The 17,213-nt window shown below is 38.0% G+C and overlaps 1 protein-coding gene across 1 annotated transcript in view; it reads left to right on the top strand.

Annotated features, from left to right (window-relative positions):
• clmpb (CXADR like membrane protein b) overlaps nt 1-17,213 on the top strand; it is a 155,284-nt gene that overhangs the window by 112,995 nt on the left and 25,076 nt on the right. The window contains exons 2-4 of the mRNA XM_087293595.1: nt 1,193-1,350; nt 8,880-9,075; nt 15,977-16,144. Coding sequence (XP_087149721.1) covers nt 1,193-1,350; nt 8,880-9,075; nt 15,977-16,144 — 522 coding nt within the window. The remainder of the gene's footprint in view (nt 1-1,192; nt 1,351-8,879; nt 9,076-15,976; nt 16,145-17,213) is intronic.

Below are 17,213 nucleotides of genomic sequence, written 5' to 3'. Positions count from 1 at the left end.
AGCTGGTTTTAGCTGGTCATCTCCCAGCCTGACCAGCTAAGACCAGGCTGGAAATGGCTGGAAACCAGCCTGGAAATGGCCAAAACCCCTCTAAAACCAGCCTGGTCGACCAGCTAAAACCAGCCAACCAGCCTAGGCTGGTTTAAGCTGGATTTTTCAGCAGGGACAGGATGGCTAATAAGTATGTCTTTAATTGTATGGTGTAGTTTTACCCTGGTGAACTTCAGGAAGAGTAAATAGGATGCATTACAGTCGGCCTGATCCTGCATGACCGGTGTTTTGGCACAGGTGGTGTTTCACAGGCCGCGGACAGTCACTCATGCATGTCAGTCAACTCATCACGCGCCATGCTTTGGCCAGCGACACGTGGCACATGCATTCCTAGCATGACACGGCGATAGCCAAACGAGCACAGCCAGACAAAACACACTTTAACCCGGCACGTCCATCAATCTTAAACCCCTGCGTTTAGCAGTGCAGCTCACTCCCTTTCCAGTTCCCTCGGGCTGAGCAGCTAAAATGAGGAAGTGTCATAATATTTACAGAAGCAGGACGTATGTGTTTTGCGAGCATGGTCGCTCATAGAGCTGCAGCTATTTGCGATATTCGACAGCAGATTATGTGTAATGTTATGCTAATGCCAGAGCTCCAGAAATATCAGTTGGTTGTTGCACATGTGAGACGGCTGAAGCTGTGAGTTATGCCGCATTGTTTGTATTGCGAGCTCCTCTCACCAGGTGGAGGGGAATTGCGCATCTCGTCCTATTCCCGCCTCGTGGGACCTCACTAGTCTGCAAATCCCCACGACGCCTGTCTGTAATGCTACTCGAGCCTGCGGCGATGTCCAACAGCCTCCAGTAAATTAGCCAGGATCCCTGTGGCAGAGAGAGCCACGGCTTCATTGAGGCCTTGTTTGAGAGAGTGGCGATTTTGCTAACCGTTCAGCAGTATTTTTGCACTTTGATAGACTGTAAATATGGCTGTGATTCAGAACTAAATACTGCAAAAATGCTAGAGTAAACAAACTGTAAATAAATAACGGTATATTGACATATGATAACTGTAAGCTGACTTTCTGATAACAGTTTTCTGGCTTTGTACAGTATATATTGCATATAAATATCTCCTGGATGTGTAATTGTCCACCATCACATTATCTCATAGAAATGCTCTGTTTGTTTTTTCTCTGTAGTGTTGTTGAGTTTGCTGTCGGCCGGGGCTGAGACTGAGATGAAGCGGGTTGTTGGGGACAACGGCACGTTGCCATGCCATCATCAGTTCTGGCAGTCCAATGGGCAATCGCTGGACATCGAATGGCTCCTGCAGAAACCCAATGTCAAACAGCGAGTGGTGAGAGATCTTCTATGCTTCACCTTGTTTTTAAAATTTGTAACATGGAATTAAACCAGATTTCAGTAACAATACAAACATAAAAATACAACAACAACAAAAAACTCAAAACATTATGTGTTTAAACAATGAAATGACACAAGGAGAAATTACTGAACTACTGAAATGTATTTATTTCCCAGGGATGGGTTGCTGCTGGAAGGGCATCCGCTGCATAAAAACTTACTGGATAAGTTGGCGGTTCATTCCGCTGTTGTGACCCCGGATAATTAAAGGGACTAAGCTGATGAGAAAATGAACGAATGAAACATATTTAATACTTTATATAAAAGGCCTTTTTTGGTGATGGCAGCTTAAAGATGTCTCTTATATGGAGAATGAAGTCACGAGCATTGCTCAGGTGTGAGTTTTACACAGATTTCAACAGAATGTCAAAATCTATGGGTCTCGTCTATGAAATCTGAGCTTAAATTCGTATTTTCTATTGGATTCGAGTGAGGTGATTGGCTGGCTCATATTCATTTACACTGAGTAAGGCCAGAGGGTTGCTGAAGTAATAATAATAATACTAATATTACTACTACTAAAAATAATAATAATAATAATAATAATAATTATTATTATTATTATTATTATTAAATAATATATATAATTTAAATAATAAATAATATATATATAATAATAACATTAATTTTCTTGTTGGCTTAGTCCCTTTATTAATCCGGGGTCGCCACAGCGGAATGAACCGGCAACTTATCTAGCACATTTTTATGCAGCGGATGCCCTTCCAGCCGCAACCCATCTCTGGGAAACATTCACACACACACACACACACACACACACACAACGGACAATTAAGCCTACCCAATACACCTGTACCTCATGTCTTTGGACTGTGGGGGAAAACGGAGCACCCGGAGGAAACCCACAGGAATGCAGGGAGAACATACAAACTTCAAACAGAAACGGCAACTGACCCAGCCGAGGCTTGAACCTGCGACCCAGCGACCCACTTTCTGTGAGACGACAGCACTACCTACTGCGCCACTGCGTCACCTAAAAATAACAATAATAATATTAATAATAATAATAATAATAATAGTGATAACAACAATAATAATAATAATAATAATTATTATTTTAATAATAATTAATAGTAATAATAATAATAATAATAATAATAATAATAATTAATAGTAATAATAATATTAATAATAATAATAATAATAATAATAATAATAATAATTAATAGTAATAATAATATTATTAATAATAATAATAATAATAATAATAATAACAACAATTAATAGTAATAATAATAATAATAATAGTAATAATAAAAACAACAACAACAACAACAACAATAATAATAATAATATTAATAATAATAATAACAAAAAGAATAATACATGTTATTATTATTAATATTATTATTGTATATTGTATCACCCATTATTGTATAATGGGCGACACGGTAGCGCAGGTAGTGCTGTCACCACACATCCAGAAGGTCGCTGGTCGCTCAGTTGCCATTTCTGTGTGGAGTTTGCATGTTCTCCCTGTGTCCGCATGGGTTTCCTCCGGGTACTCTGGTTTCCCAAATACATACGGTACAGGCGAATTGGGTCGGCTAAATTGTCTGTAGTGTATGAGTGTGAATGAGAGTGTATGGATGTTTCCCAGAGATGGTTTGCAGCTAAAAGGGCATCCAAGGGCATCAAACATATGCTGCATAAGTTCGTGGTTCATTCCGCTGTGGCAACCCCTGATTAATAAAGGGACTAAGCCGAAACGAAAATGAATGAATAGATAATTAAAGCTGCACCTCTCTCAGTCCTTTTTTATTCTATATTTGATTTTGTTTGTCAGCCAGTCTTGATCATGAAATTTTAAACTTATCACCTCCCAGTCTCTCAGAACACCCTAGCAACCACTTGAAACACCCTAGCAACCCCTATCAGGTCTTCTATTAGAGTGCAGTGTGTCTCTGTGTTCCTGCTGTCCTGTCAGGTCTAAAATCCGCATCTCTGTTAGAAACACACACCGGCCTGAAACACGTCTCTCTCTCTTATTCTCTTTCTCCCTCCTCTTGCATAAACACATCCAGATAAGAGCTTTTGTCTTATCAGCCCGAAGTGCGAATCTTTTCCCTGTGAAGCTTCAACATTGTTTGAGCGGCTTCAGAGTGTTCGGAGATATGCTTCATGCACCATAATTCATCAGGGGGACGTCGATGCATGTCAGTCTGATGATATACTTTCAGATTAATTGAATTATCTGATAAGGGTTTTTATTCCCACACACACACAGGCAGAGCTCTTTGTTTGAAAGTGTAACACTGATCTGTTCGTAATCTGCTGAGATTTCGTTTCAAAAGACAGAAAAGGAAAGTCGGATCTTGGAAGACTCAGGGGCGAGTTTCTCATGGCATGCAATATTTAATGTCGTTAATTAGAAATCAAATGTCTGAAAGTTTGATTAGAAGTAAAAACCCAGCCTCCGGCACGATGAATAAGTCATTGCTTTGTTCTGCTGTGAGGCGTTTGTAACTTAGAAGGGTTTGGCTTGTCAACATTAGGCCACAAGCTTGTTTAGTTGTGTGTTGTAGACTCTGAGGGGTTGTATTTACAAGAATGCTAATCAAAATGCTAGTGTTAACGTGGCCTAGTAAGCCCCTGCTGGTTAGATGCTGTAACTACGCCCTCTTTTTCAGTTGAAAGTTGCCAAGTATAATAATTAAATACACATGTGCAGCTTTTGTACATTAAGGCTGTTAAAAATACAGCAACATTTCTAAATATTGTGAAAAATGTAAAATAGTTTTGCAACTCTTTAGCATTCATTTCTCGTGTTCAGTCACTTGACTTTTTCAAATAAATATATTTTTAATTTATATTTTTTAATTTAATTTTTTATTTAATTTTTATCTTCTTTTTTATTTCATTTCATTTTATTATTTTATTTTTTATTATTTAATTTTGTTTTATAAAAAATTATTTAATTTTTAATTTTTTTTGTATTTTTATTCATTTTATTTATTGTTTTTTTTTATTTTATTTTTATTTTTTTTTATTTTAATTTATTGACCTATTTGTGATGCAATCAAAACTAAATAATAAAAACTAAATAAGATTCATTGAAATATATTGCTAAAAAAATAAAGAGAACACTTAGAGTTTCATTGTGTTGTTTAAGCGATCCTTTTATTTATTTAATTATTTATTTATTTATTCATCTGCTGCATAAAAATATGCTGGATAAGTTGGCGGTTCATTCCACTGTGGCGACCCCGGATTAATAAAGGGACTAAGCTGAAAAGTAAATGAATAAATGAATGATTTAAAACTCATGTTATATGTTTTTTAATTTAATTTAATTATTTTTTATTGTTATTATATTATTTTTATTATTGTCTTTATATTCTTATTAAACTGTGATACAATGAAAAATGTACTAAAATTAATTGAAATAGAAATAATGTGACGGAATGAGGTCTTTTCTGTCTTAATGAATGAATTTTTTATCAGAAAAAAAGAAAATGGTGGGTGAATATTGTGTCCTGTTATTAGTCAAAAACTGTTTATTAGCGTGGTCTAGTAATTCCCTGCTGGTTAGATACTGTAACTACATTGTCTGTTTCAGTTGAAAATTGCCATGTATTCCTATTGAATATGTTTGTGCAGCTTTTGTTTATTAAAAAAATAAAAATTGTTATGCTGTGTAATAGGATTGGAATTTAAATTGTTAAAAAAATTATAGATGTTACAATTTTTTTATTTATCTGTTTTTATATAATTTTTTATATCATTTTTTATTTTTATTGAACTGTGTTTTATTAATGTTATTTTGTTTGTTTATTACAAAAAAATGTAATAACATTAAATGAAACCGAAATGATCTGTGACATTATAAATGAATGAATGAATTTTGGCATCACAGTGGTGCAGTGAGTAGCACAATTGCCTCTCAGCAAGAAGGTCGCTGGTTCGAGCCTCGGCTGGGTCAGTTGGCATTTCTGTGTGGAGTTTGCATGTTCTCCCATGTTGGCGTGGGTTTCCTCCTGGTGCTCTGGTTTCCCCCACAGTCCAAACACATTTACTATAGGTGAATGGAACAAGCTAGCCGTAGTGTATGAGTGTATGGGTGTTTCCCAGTGCTGGGTTGCAGCTGGAAGTGCATGCGCTGCGTAAAACATATGCTGGGTGAATTGGTGGCTCATTCCGCTGTGGCGACCCCGGATTAATAAAATGACTAAACCGAAAATAAAATGAACGAATGTCATTGTAGAGATTATACTGCAGTATATGTCACCTCAGAACAGTCTCTGGGTTTGACTCACAGATTCTTCATGTGCCAATCTCGTCAACAGAAATGCTAACAAATTGCTCTCTGCAGCTACATTACATCTTAGCTAATGCTAACAAGCGCTTTCTTTGAAGTGCAGCTTTAACCCGTGACTCAGACTGAAGATTACTCTGCCAGTGTCAATTAGAAGCTGACAGAGAGCATCAACGTGACAAAGAGCATCATGTTAGGACTGTCAGAGATACAGTACAGGACGCACACACTCACAATCACTGATGCTCTGCCAGACATGCAAATCAGCTGCGCAGGAGAGAGTATCATACATTTATTGTGTGTGTGTGTGTGTGTGTGTGTGTGTGTGTGTGTGAGAGAGAGAGAGTGTGCGTGTATCATCTACTAATCATGTGTGTGTGTGTGTGTGTGTGTGTGTGTGTGTGTGTGTGTGTGTGTGTGTGTGTGTGTGTGTGTGCATGTCCCAACGCGTGTTTGTGCGTGTGCGTTGATGTGAATGTGTGCTGATGTCTGTGCGTTGATGTGTTTATGTGTGTGTGTGTATGTGGGTGTTTGTGTGTGGGTGTTGTTTGTCCTTGTGCTAATGTTTGTGTTTGTGCATGTGCTGATGTGTGTGTGAGTGTACGCAGATGTGTGTGTGGTGTTTGCAAAAGTGTGTATCTGTGGGGTTTTGTGTGTCCATGTGCTGACATATGCATGTTCTGATGTCTGCGAGTGTGTGTGCCTATGCGTGCATATGTCTGTGTGTGTGTGTCTGTAAGTGTGCGCGCAAATGTGTGGACTTGTGTGTGTGTGTGTGTGTGTGTGTGTGTGTGTGTGTGTGTGTGTGTGTGTATGTGAATGTGTGTGTGCTGATGTTTGCGCATGTGTCTATGAATGTGTGAGTATGTCTATGTGTCTGTGTGTGTGTGTGTGTGTGTGTGTGTATGTGTGTGTGTGTGTGTGTGTGTGTGCTGAAATTTGAGTGAAATTTTATGAGTGTGTCCATGTGTTTGTGTGTGTGTGTGTGTGTGTGTGTGTGTGTGTGTGTGTGTGTGTGTGTGTGTGTGCCCAAGCATGGATTTGTGTGTGTGTGTGTGTCTGTGAGTGTGCTTGCATATGTGTGGACATGTCTGTGTGTGTGTGTGTGTGTGTGTGTGTGTGTGTGTGTGTGTGTGTGTGTGTGTGTGTGTGTGTGTGTGTGTGTGTGTGTGTGTGTATGTGTGTGTGTGTGTGTGTGTGTGTGACAGCTCTGGCAGGTGAACTGGACTGCAGGTCTGCTGATGTGTGGTGGCATCAGTGTTTAGTCTTTTACCGCAGGCATTCAGGAGCCTGTCACAGTCAAACCTTGTGTGTGTCGGTAGCCGTATGTGTGTGTGTGTGTGTGTGTGTGTGTGTGTGTGTGTGTGTGTGTGTGTGTGTGTGTGTGTGTGTGTGTGTGTGTGTGTGTGTGTGCGACAGCCATTTAGCATATTTTCCATGGGGACTGGGCACAGGTAGAGCTTCTTATATTAGAAATACTCTTTTGCCCTATAGAGGAGTCGCTACTCTCGTCACAAAATTCCCATCACACGAAAAGAAAAAAACTAATCTGGGATGTGTTTCCCAAAACCATCGTTAGCCTACTAAGATGGCAAGTTCCATTGTTAAAAACTTAGTTTGTTGATTTGCTATTTCCCAAACCGTCGCTCCAACGAACATTCACAAACTGCGTCGCAAACTTGAGCACTTGAAACTACACTTCTGGAGCTGTAGTTAGAAACATAGTTCCTAGCTGTGTTCTATTCCCACTTATCCCCCCTATGTCCTAATCATTTAGAACATTCTAACATTCAAAGTTGGAATTATTAAAAATAAAAAAAGCATTAAGGTCATCAATCTTAGGTGTAATTTGCTTTCAAACTATTTTTACAGTTCAGTTTTAGCGATCTTCATGTTTACAATTGTGCTCCCTTCGCAGTGCACTTTGAAAACAATGATATCATTTTGAACACAGGCCCTATAGGTGACCTACTATTTAAAAATTTATGTTACGTCTCCAAAGCTTGTGAAAACAAAGAGCACACGGTATTTATTTTAATTTATAGTAGGTTATTTATTAAGTATCTGGACTGTATATGGCATGGGCCCGCTGGTTAAAACTTTCTGCAGTGGTTTACATGTCTCAAATTGTAGAAGTTTTCTAAAACTTTTCTAAAATATATATATATAAAAAATAAACAACATCCTACTTAATAATAATAATAATAATAATAATAATAATAATAATAATAATAATAATAATAATAATAATAATAATAATAATAATAATATGGGTGAGGCAGTGGCGCAGTAGGTAGTGCTGTCGCCTCACAGCAAGAAGGTCGCTGGTTTGATCCTCGGCTCATTTGGTGTTTCTGTGTGGAGTTTGTATGTTCTCCCTGCCTTTGCATGGGTTTCCCCCGAGTGCTCCGGTTTCCCCCACAGTCCAAAGACATGCAGTACAGGTGAATTGGGTAGGCTAAATTGTCCGTAGCGTAAGAGTGTGTGTGTGAATGTGTGTGTGGATGTTTCCCAGAGATGGGTTGCAGCTGGAAGGGCATCAGCTGTGTAAAAACTTGCTGGATAAGTTGGCGGTTCATTCGCTGTGGCGACCCCGGATTAATAAAGGGACTAAGCCGACAAGAAAATGAATGAATGAATAATAATAATAATAATAATAATAATAATAATAATAATAATAATAATAATAATAATAATAATAATAATAATAATTAAAGGGAAAGCTTAATTTTTTGTAGTGTATGTGTGTGAATAAGTGTGTATAAGTGTTTCCCAGTGATAGGTTGCAGCTGGAAGGGCATCCACTGCGTAAAACATATACTGGATAAGTTGGCGGTTCATTCCACTGTGGCAACCTCAGATTAATAAAGTGACTAAGCCGAAAACAAAAATGAATAAATAGGCATTTGAAATGAACACCAGTTATGATTAATAAAAGCTAATGTTGCTTTAAAGATACACTGTGAAAAACGCTGGGTTCCACACATTCGATTTGTGTTCAGGCGACATGAGAGAATTAAGTGAACTTATTAAATATTTAAGTAGACTGAACATAAAACAATCCCTAAAAAACTCAACTAATGTGTTGTAAAGAAGTATTATCGAACTAATAACAAACAAGATTTTTTAAGTGCAGCGTGAGGGTTAACCAACATTTATACAAAATCAGCTCATCTCTTTGACTTTTGCAGATCATCACGTTCTTCAACAATGAGGTCTACACTAACGACGACCACGCCAGTCGTCTTTCATTTGCTGGCGACTATCTGAACGGAGACGCATCCCTCCTGATCAGCGATCTGCAGCTGACTGACTCTGGAAAATACCACTGTAAAGTCAAGACCGGCGGCAAGTTCCACTGGAACCAAGTCAACCTCATTGTGCTGGGTAAGACTCTCCGTGATTCAATTTCACCATCATTCAGATAACCACATTTGCTCATTAGTGGCATCATCTAGAAATATCATTAGTCACAATCGCATTTTGGGCGAGGCAGTGGCGCAGTAGGTAGTGCTGTCGCCTCACAGCAAGAAGGTCGCTGGTTCGAACCTCGGCTCAGTTGGCATTTCTGTGTATAGTTTGCATGTTCTCCCTGTCTTCGCGTGGGTTTCCTCCGGGTGCTCCGGTTTCCCCCACAGTCCAAAGACATGCTGCAGGTGAATTGGGTACAGGCTAAATTGTCCGTAGTGTATGAGTGTGTGTGAATGTGTGTGTGAATGTTTCCCAGAGATGGGTTGTGGCTGGAAGGGCATCTGCTGCGTAAAAACTAGCTGGATAAGTTGTTGGTTCATTCCGCTGTGGCGACCCCAGATTAATAAAGGGACTAAGCCGACAAGAAAATGAATGAACAATGGCATTTTCTTGTTTGTCATTAATCAAAGTGCACAAGTTTTTACAGTGTAAAAAAACATTCATTGGATTTACAAAAATTAAGGTAAATGGCTGTAAACTATTTATTTGGGCTGAATTGAAACAAGCAAACTTAATGTAGTAATGTGCAACTGAACTTCATTGTTTAAATTCAGCTTATATAAATTCAACACAGCTGAAAACGTACCTCTATATACATTTCTGGAGACCATGAATTATGTAGCCAGAGGTACGTATGGCTGCATTTTGTCTTTCGACTGCTTCGGTTCCTTTTCGTGCTTACCAGCTGAACGCTTACCTCTGTGTGGACGGCTTTTTCGCTGTTACCTGTTTGTCCAGTTGCTCGCCACTTATGTCGGGGGATATGAGATGCAGACTATGTCGACAGGGTTTAAGTCAGACGAAGAACAGTTCCAGAAAACAGTTAAAACAAAAGGCAAAAAAATAAATAAGTAAATAACAGGGTGAGAATGTGGTAAAATCTGAAAACGTGGTAAAATCTTTTCACTTGGGTTTAGGGAAGGCGGTGGGAGGTGGCCTTAATTAGTCAGTCAGTCGACAGCGGCCTCTGGTGGATTTACCCGAAAAGAGCAGGCGTAAATGGCACTCGCAAGACGTATTTGGGATCTGAAAAAGCTTACACATCGGTTTCACGAGTTCACACTTGCATTCGTTTAAGTATAAAGCATATTTGGCGTGCTGTCCGGGGGGAGGGCTCTGAGCTCGAGGAGACACCCCAACTCGAGTTATTCCCCTTATAAGAAAACAAAGAGGAGTTGGGACTCGAGCGAAGTATCTAGCCCGGCCCCAGAACGCTCCCCCCGGAAATGTAATGCAAGAGGTGAGGTGACGGGGTGGTGGAGGGATGCTAAAGTCGTGAGATGCTGCAGGTAAGACAGCTTTGGTATATATAGGCGTTTCTCAGAAACTGATTTGATGATGGGATAATTGTCAATGACGTATTCGATACTGAAACTTCTGCGCATGCTCCTCCCGAAATTTGTTTACAAACATCACAAACAAACTGCAAAAAACGTACCTCCTGGGATGCATTTGGCACTCTCCAGAAGTGTATACAGGGGTACAAATTAATAACTAGCCTGAGTTGTATAAATGTTTTGCAACCACTTACCTTAAAAAATAAATAAATCGATCAATAAATGAATATTTTTATCTTAGTGTACGCTGTAGCAATCTGCAGTTTTCAATATTTTGTGATTCATGTTTTTTTTCCCTGTTCATTTATGCTTTTAAATAGCATTATGGGACCTTAATCTTTTTTCCAACAACTTTTAACATTGAAAAGTTTGAAAAGGTAATTTTTATCAGCATTTTTCATTTTTAAAGTGATGTATTGTCTGGGTTGGTGTTGCATATCATGCTACAAAAGCCTTATAATAATCTGCCAGTACATTTTCTGTTACATTACAGACTTATTTCTCTACATATTATTTCTTATTCATTATATTATTGCATACTATAAATGTCAATAAAAGTCACTGTTAAACTGTAGCGTCTAAGTTTCAGTTTTCATCTTCCCATAATGCAGTTCACTACTGTAAATAAATGGAAAGCACTTGTGAATCACAAAATACAGAAACTGTTCATTGACAGATATTTTTCACAGTGTAGGTAAGTATTGCTACAGTTTACAAGCACACAAGTACAAGTACAAAAGTGATTTTCATTGAATGTACTTAAGTATCCAAATTACTATGACATATTACGGTTGAAGTCAGAATTATCAGCCCCTCTTTGATTTTCTTTTCTTTTTTAAATAGTTTCCTAACGATGTTGAAAAGAGCAAGGAAATTTTCACAGTGTGTCTGATAATATTTCTTCTTCTGGAGAAAGTCTTTAAAGCCTTAAATGTCACTCTAAGCTATACACAAGTGTCTTAAAAAATGTCTTCCGTTAAAGAGAAATTGGGGAAAAAATAAATAGGGGGGCTAACTGAGCTGACTTCAACTGTATATATATATATTTATATATATTGATTATCATCAGTTTTATTCCACTTGTATTTTGTTGTACAAACACTTCTTCATAGCTAGGGCCAGACGGAATCTGGGGACATTTTTTGCTATTTCTGCGCAGAATTTTGGTAAAAATCTGCAGATTTATGCGGAATGATTTTGGGAGTATCAGAACTTAAACCTTAATATATAAAAATAAAAGCTAATACATTTTAAACTTGTATTTAATGTTTACAATGCAAATACAATGAGATTCACTTTATTAAGTAAACAAAGCCTCTCATATAATAGATCTAGTAAAAGACGGAAAATATTACTTTACAAACCATATTAAAGTAAACTGTAGTAAACAAATCATATATAAATCATATAAACATTCTTATTAGTCGATAATATTACTGAAATTAATTTCAAAACTGAATAAATATGAATTACCCACATTTACGCAAGTAAATAAACAGAATCAATCCACGCGCAGATTCCGTGTGGGCCTATTCATGGCTTACACGTTATGCTGGTGGTGTAACAAAAATGATAATTTTGCTAATATTGGATTCAAATCATCATTTAATGGTTTAATTTAATAGATTTCCCTTATATGCTTATTAAGATTTGCGTAAACAACTATGTACAAATGTACAATCTATGTAAAATACAACTGGTTATTTGTACATAGTAAATCAACCTATTATTTGTATTATTTTCATAGCAATTTAATTTAAACTCCCCCTTTAATATGTACAACAAGAAACAATAAGCTAGAGTTTGGACTGCATATATATATATATATATATATATATATATATATATATATATATATGGATGAATGACTGAGTGTAAGTCTAATGCTCGGCCATACACACAACAACCACAAATATATTTAAACAGCTGATGTGTGACACGATAAACCTGCTTTATCACAGGTGACAGGTATGCCTGAAATATAAACCTCATGTCTGTTGTCCTAAGATTTTCCACTTTTTCCACTGTTGTCCACTTTTTTCTAGTACCTGAATGTTAAAAAGGCTCTCCTATGAATTGTCAGTAACTAAAATGGCCCCCTGCCAATTTGAGTTGAGACCCCTGCTTTACAATAATGTTTCTGAGTGTGCCTCACACAGGCTTGACAAACCACCTCAACACATTTTTTACATCTCTCTGTCTGATCTGAACCGAGAAACCTTCATATGATCACTCAACGTCTTAAAATTGCAATAAAAAAATGTAAAAAATTAGGGAGTGTGTTAACACTGGTGAGTGGGCCTGACAAACCACCTGTACGAACCCTCTCCTCTCACTAACCCCTCCTTTTTTTGCTTCATTTTGGATGGCAAACGGAGAGGATGTTAATTTGAATGATGGGATGAGGGAACGTTGATTGAGCTCTATCTCTCAAAAACAGAAGAGGCGGAATTAGGAGCTTACGCCATTTCTCTTCTTCTAGCAAAACAGTTTACTGTCATCCCAAATGAGGTTCAGATGAGCTTCTTATGATTTAATATTTCGCTGTGTCTGGTTTCCATTATTAGACCGCAGGGTTTCTGAACCGTCATATCTCTGACACCGCCATGTTCAGCCAAGAGAGAAGAACTAGATGTTTCTTTTTCATTTGAACTCATCCTTGCCGTATGCTTTTAGTGCCTAGTTCCTATTTTCAAGGACTTATGCTGAGCAGTCTTAATTTTATTTCCTAAATCATTTCATTAGCAGATTAGCGCGCTAGCCTCTGAGGAACAGGATATTGGTGAGAAGTTGAAGAGAAAAGAGAAAGGGAGAGAGAAGTGGAGGATGGACTGATGTAAATCCGGTCTCCACCCTAGAGTTTCTCTCTTTTATTAACATATCAGAGAAGATTATGCCTTGCCATAATCCCTCTTCACTGAAAAAATTATACTTTGAACCACAAAAATTATTTTATTTAGTTTACAGTGGTCCCTCGCTAACAGCTCAGAACAAAATTTTGTGTCTAACTTTTATGTTTCGTTGACAAGTAGCCATGTAATAAGCAGGATAAAGTACATCCAGTGTGGTTGTTTTCACAGAATAAAGCCCTTCACGCTAATAAAACAACACTTCGCTTCATATTGGGCTGGCGATTAACTTTAATTGTGACTCCTAAACACTTTTAATTGTGGCTTATTCTTTCTATACTGGTAAAACAAACAAAAATTATACAATTACATCTTCACTACACACAGTGTTTAGAGAACGGGTCAGTGGGGTCACAAGCTGTCTCTTCTGTGTCATTCAGTCTCCAGACAGATCTGTCTCTAGACAGACCCTTTCACTGACCCCAGAGCAGTTTAGAGCAGTGCTGTGGTAAGCAGGACGCTAGTGGGACTGGTCTGAGGTCAGCTGGTAACAGTTTTGGCTGGTGTGTTGTTCCAGATCTGCTGCGTTCGGTCAGAGGGGAGAATAACAACTCCTGACCCTTCTCCCCAAATGTCACCGCTGAGATTGATCGCCTCTGTGATATTGATTTCTTTCTAAAAATGCCAGTATGCTGTGTTTGCAAGCTTTAGTTTCTTGTGTAGTTTTAAAATACTGCTCTGAAGTCTGTATGAAAACTTTAAAAAAAACTTTGTTAAACTTTGATTTTAACTTATATAAAGCTTAACATGTGAAGGTGCTGTTGAGAGAGGTTAGTTTTACATTTTAAAAGCTTGAAATAGAAGAGTGGCATCTTTTTATTAGTGGAATAAGTGCATCATCTGGGTATTTAATGTGTTTTTATGTTTCATTTAGTTCATGTTTGTATTGTGTAGAACACACCATGATGTGTGTTTGTCTGTAATTTTGCATTTTCCCTTTCTGCCACTCTTTCAATGGGCTATAGCACAGCAAGTGTTTTTCAACCACCGATAAACTGCCGCTGAAAGGTTAATGTAACTATTTTCAATGTCATAACGTTCCCTTAACAGAACTGATAATATAATTAAATTTAAAAATAATCAGTAAAGTTGTCAGGATAGTCAGCACTCTCGGGAGCAGCAGCAGAGTACAGAAACGCCATTGAAAACCCTGTAACACTGTGGTAAATTAAATGACCATATAAGCAGTGCCCTTTGTCTGGTCTGAGACCCATTGTATATTGTATATCAATCAAGCAGTGACGATTATTGATTATTAAAGGAACCAGATCTCAAATGCATCGACTTTGTATTGGAATGACAATTCAGCGGAAGCGTGTGAGCTGGCTGACTGAAAATTAAGTCATATAGATAGATAGATAGATAGATAGATAGATAGATAGATAGATAGATAGATAGATAGATAGATAGATAGATAGATAGATAGATAGATAGATAGATAGATAGATAGGCAGACGGACGAATAAACGGACGGATAGATAGATAGATAGATAGATAGATAGATAGATAGATAGATGGATAGATGGATAGATAGATAGATAGATAGATAGATAGATAGATAGATAGATAGATAGATAGATAGATAGATAGATAGATAGATAGATAGATAGATAGGCAGACGGACGAATGAACGGACGGATAGATAGATAGATAGATAGATAGATAGATAGATAGATAGATAGATAGATAGATAGATAGATAGATAGATAGATAGATAGATAGATAGATAGATAGATAGATAGATAGATAGATAGATAGATAGATAGATAGATAGGCAGACGGACGAATAAACGGACGGATAGATAGATAGATAGATAGATAGATAGATAGATAGATAGATAGATAGATAGATAGATAGATAGATAGATAGATAGATAGATAGATAGATAGATAGATGATAGATAGATAGATGATAGATAGATAGATAGATAGATAGATAGATAGATAGATAGATAGATAGATAGATAGATAGATAGATAGATAGATAGATAGATAGGCAGACGGACGAATGAACAGACGGATAGATAGATAGATAGATAGATAGATAGATAGATAGATAGATAGATAGATAGATAGATAGATAGATAGATAGATAGATAGATAGATAGATAGATAGATAGATAGATAGATAGATAGATAGATAGATAGGCAGACGGACGAATAAACGGACGGATAGATAGATAGATAGATAGATAGATAGATAGATAGATAGATAGATAGATAGATAGATAGATAGATAGATAGATAGATAGATAGATAGATAGATAGATAGATAGATAGATAGATAGATAGATAGATAGATAGATAGATAGATAGATAGATAGATAGATAGATAGATAGATAGATAGATAGATAGATAGATAGATAGATAGATAGATAGATAGATAGATAGATAGATAGATAGATAGATAGATAGATAGATAGATAATGTGGGCTGGTCTTCAGAAGTTCATTGGTTCAAACCCCACAAGAGCTGATCCTTGAACCTGGAGACGGTTTCTGTGGTAAACTGCTTTGCATGAAGACATGCTGTGACTAATTAACTAAACATCTGTGTTTTCTGGTTGACAGTAAAGCCCTCAAAACCGCGGTGCTGGGCGGACGGACGGCTGCTGGAGGGCAGTGATGTGAAACTGAGCTGTAAGTCTTCAGACGGATCTGACCCCATTCTCTATAAGTGGGAGAGAGTCCTGGATAAAGGCAAGAGTGTGGGAAAACTGCCCCCCCTCGCTCTCATCGGTGAGTCAAACTGCAGCCCACCACAGCTGACTCTGGATCACACTTAATACTTTCACTGTGACATAAATATTACACACACACACACACACAAGCACATATATAGCCGTTATCAGCATAAATCAACATGCATACTCACATACAGTACACATCAACACAGACACACACATGCATACTGTACACACACACTCATGAACACACACATCAGCTTGCACACAGATGCAAACATACACACCGCATATCAGCACAAATCAACACACATACACACTAATTGGGCAACACTTACAGAAATGCACATCAATTCACACACGTCATTGAACACACAAACACACATCTCCAGACATTCCAGACTGTGACCTCACAGCTAGAATGTCACTGGTTCAGGTCCTCACGTGGGTTTCCCCGGGGTGCCCTGGTATCCTCCCACAGTCCAAACACATTTGACATACGTGAACTGAGCGAACCATATTGACACTATAGACAAATCAGCAGTATATTTCCATAGCAATTCATATTTTGTTATTTATAAGCAGGGGAGTTCTCGAGATCTACCCGAGTTCAACATCTCCTCTCACCATTCTATCAGGAGGGAGCCCCGGACCCGAAGATTGTAAGAGCTCAGGGCTCTCTCCCGGGACAGCATGCTAAATACGGTTTCAAGAGTTCACACTTAGCTCATGATTTATGCATAGCTTGTTTGGCATGCTGTCCCGGGAGAGAGCCCTGAGCTCAAGGGGTTCTCGAGCCCAGGGCTTCCCCCCCCCCCCCTTTTTTTTGCAGGGCGAGTGGAGATTAAGCTCAGGTCTATCTCAAAATCCCCCGCTGCTGAGGCCAAGGCGAACTTCCTGAGAGTAAGACATTATTAAAAAAAAGTTTAGGCTTATTTTATCTATAATATAGAGCACATTTGGATGGTGGGAGGAAACCGGGGAGCCCGGGGGAAACCCACGCGGACACGGGGAGAACATGCAAACTCCGCACAGAAATACCAGATGGCTCAGCGAGGACCCAACACCTTTGGTATTCTTGCTGTGAGGCAACAGTGCTAGTCACTGGGCCACCGTGCCGCCCA

The sequence above is a fragment of the Danio rerio genome, chromosome 18, assembly GCF_052040795.2.
Source record: "Danio rerio strain M-AB ecotype USA chromosome 18, GRCz13ab, whole genome shotgun sequence".
Lineage (NCBI taxonomy): Eukaryota > Metazoa > Chordata > Actinopteri > Cypriniformes > Danionidae > Danio > Danio rerio.
This window is presented reverse-complemented; position numbering and strand designations above follow the sequence as displayed.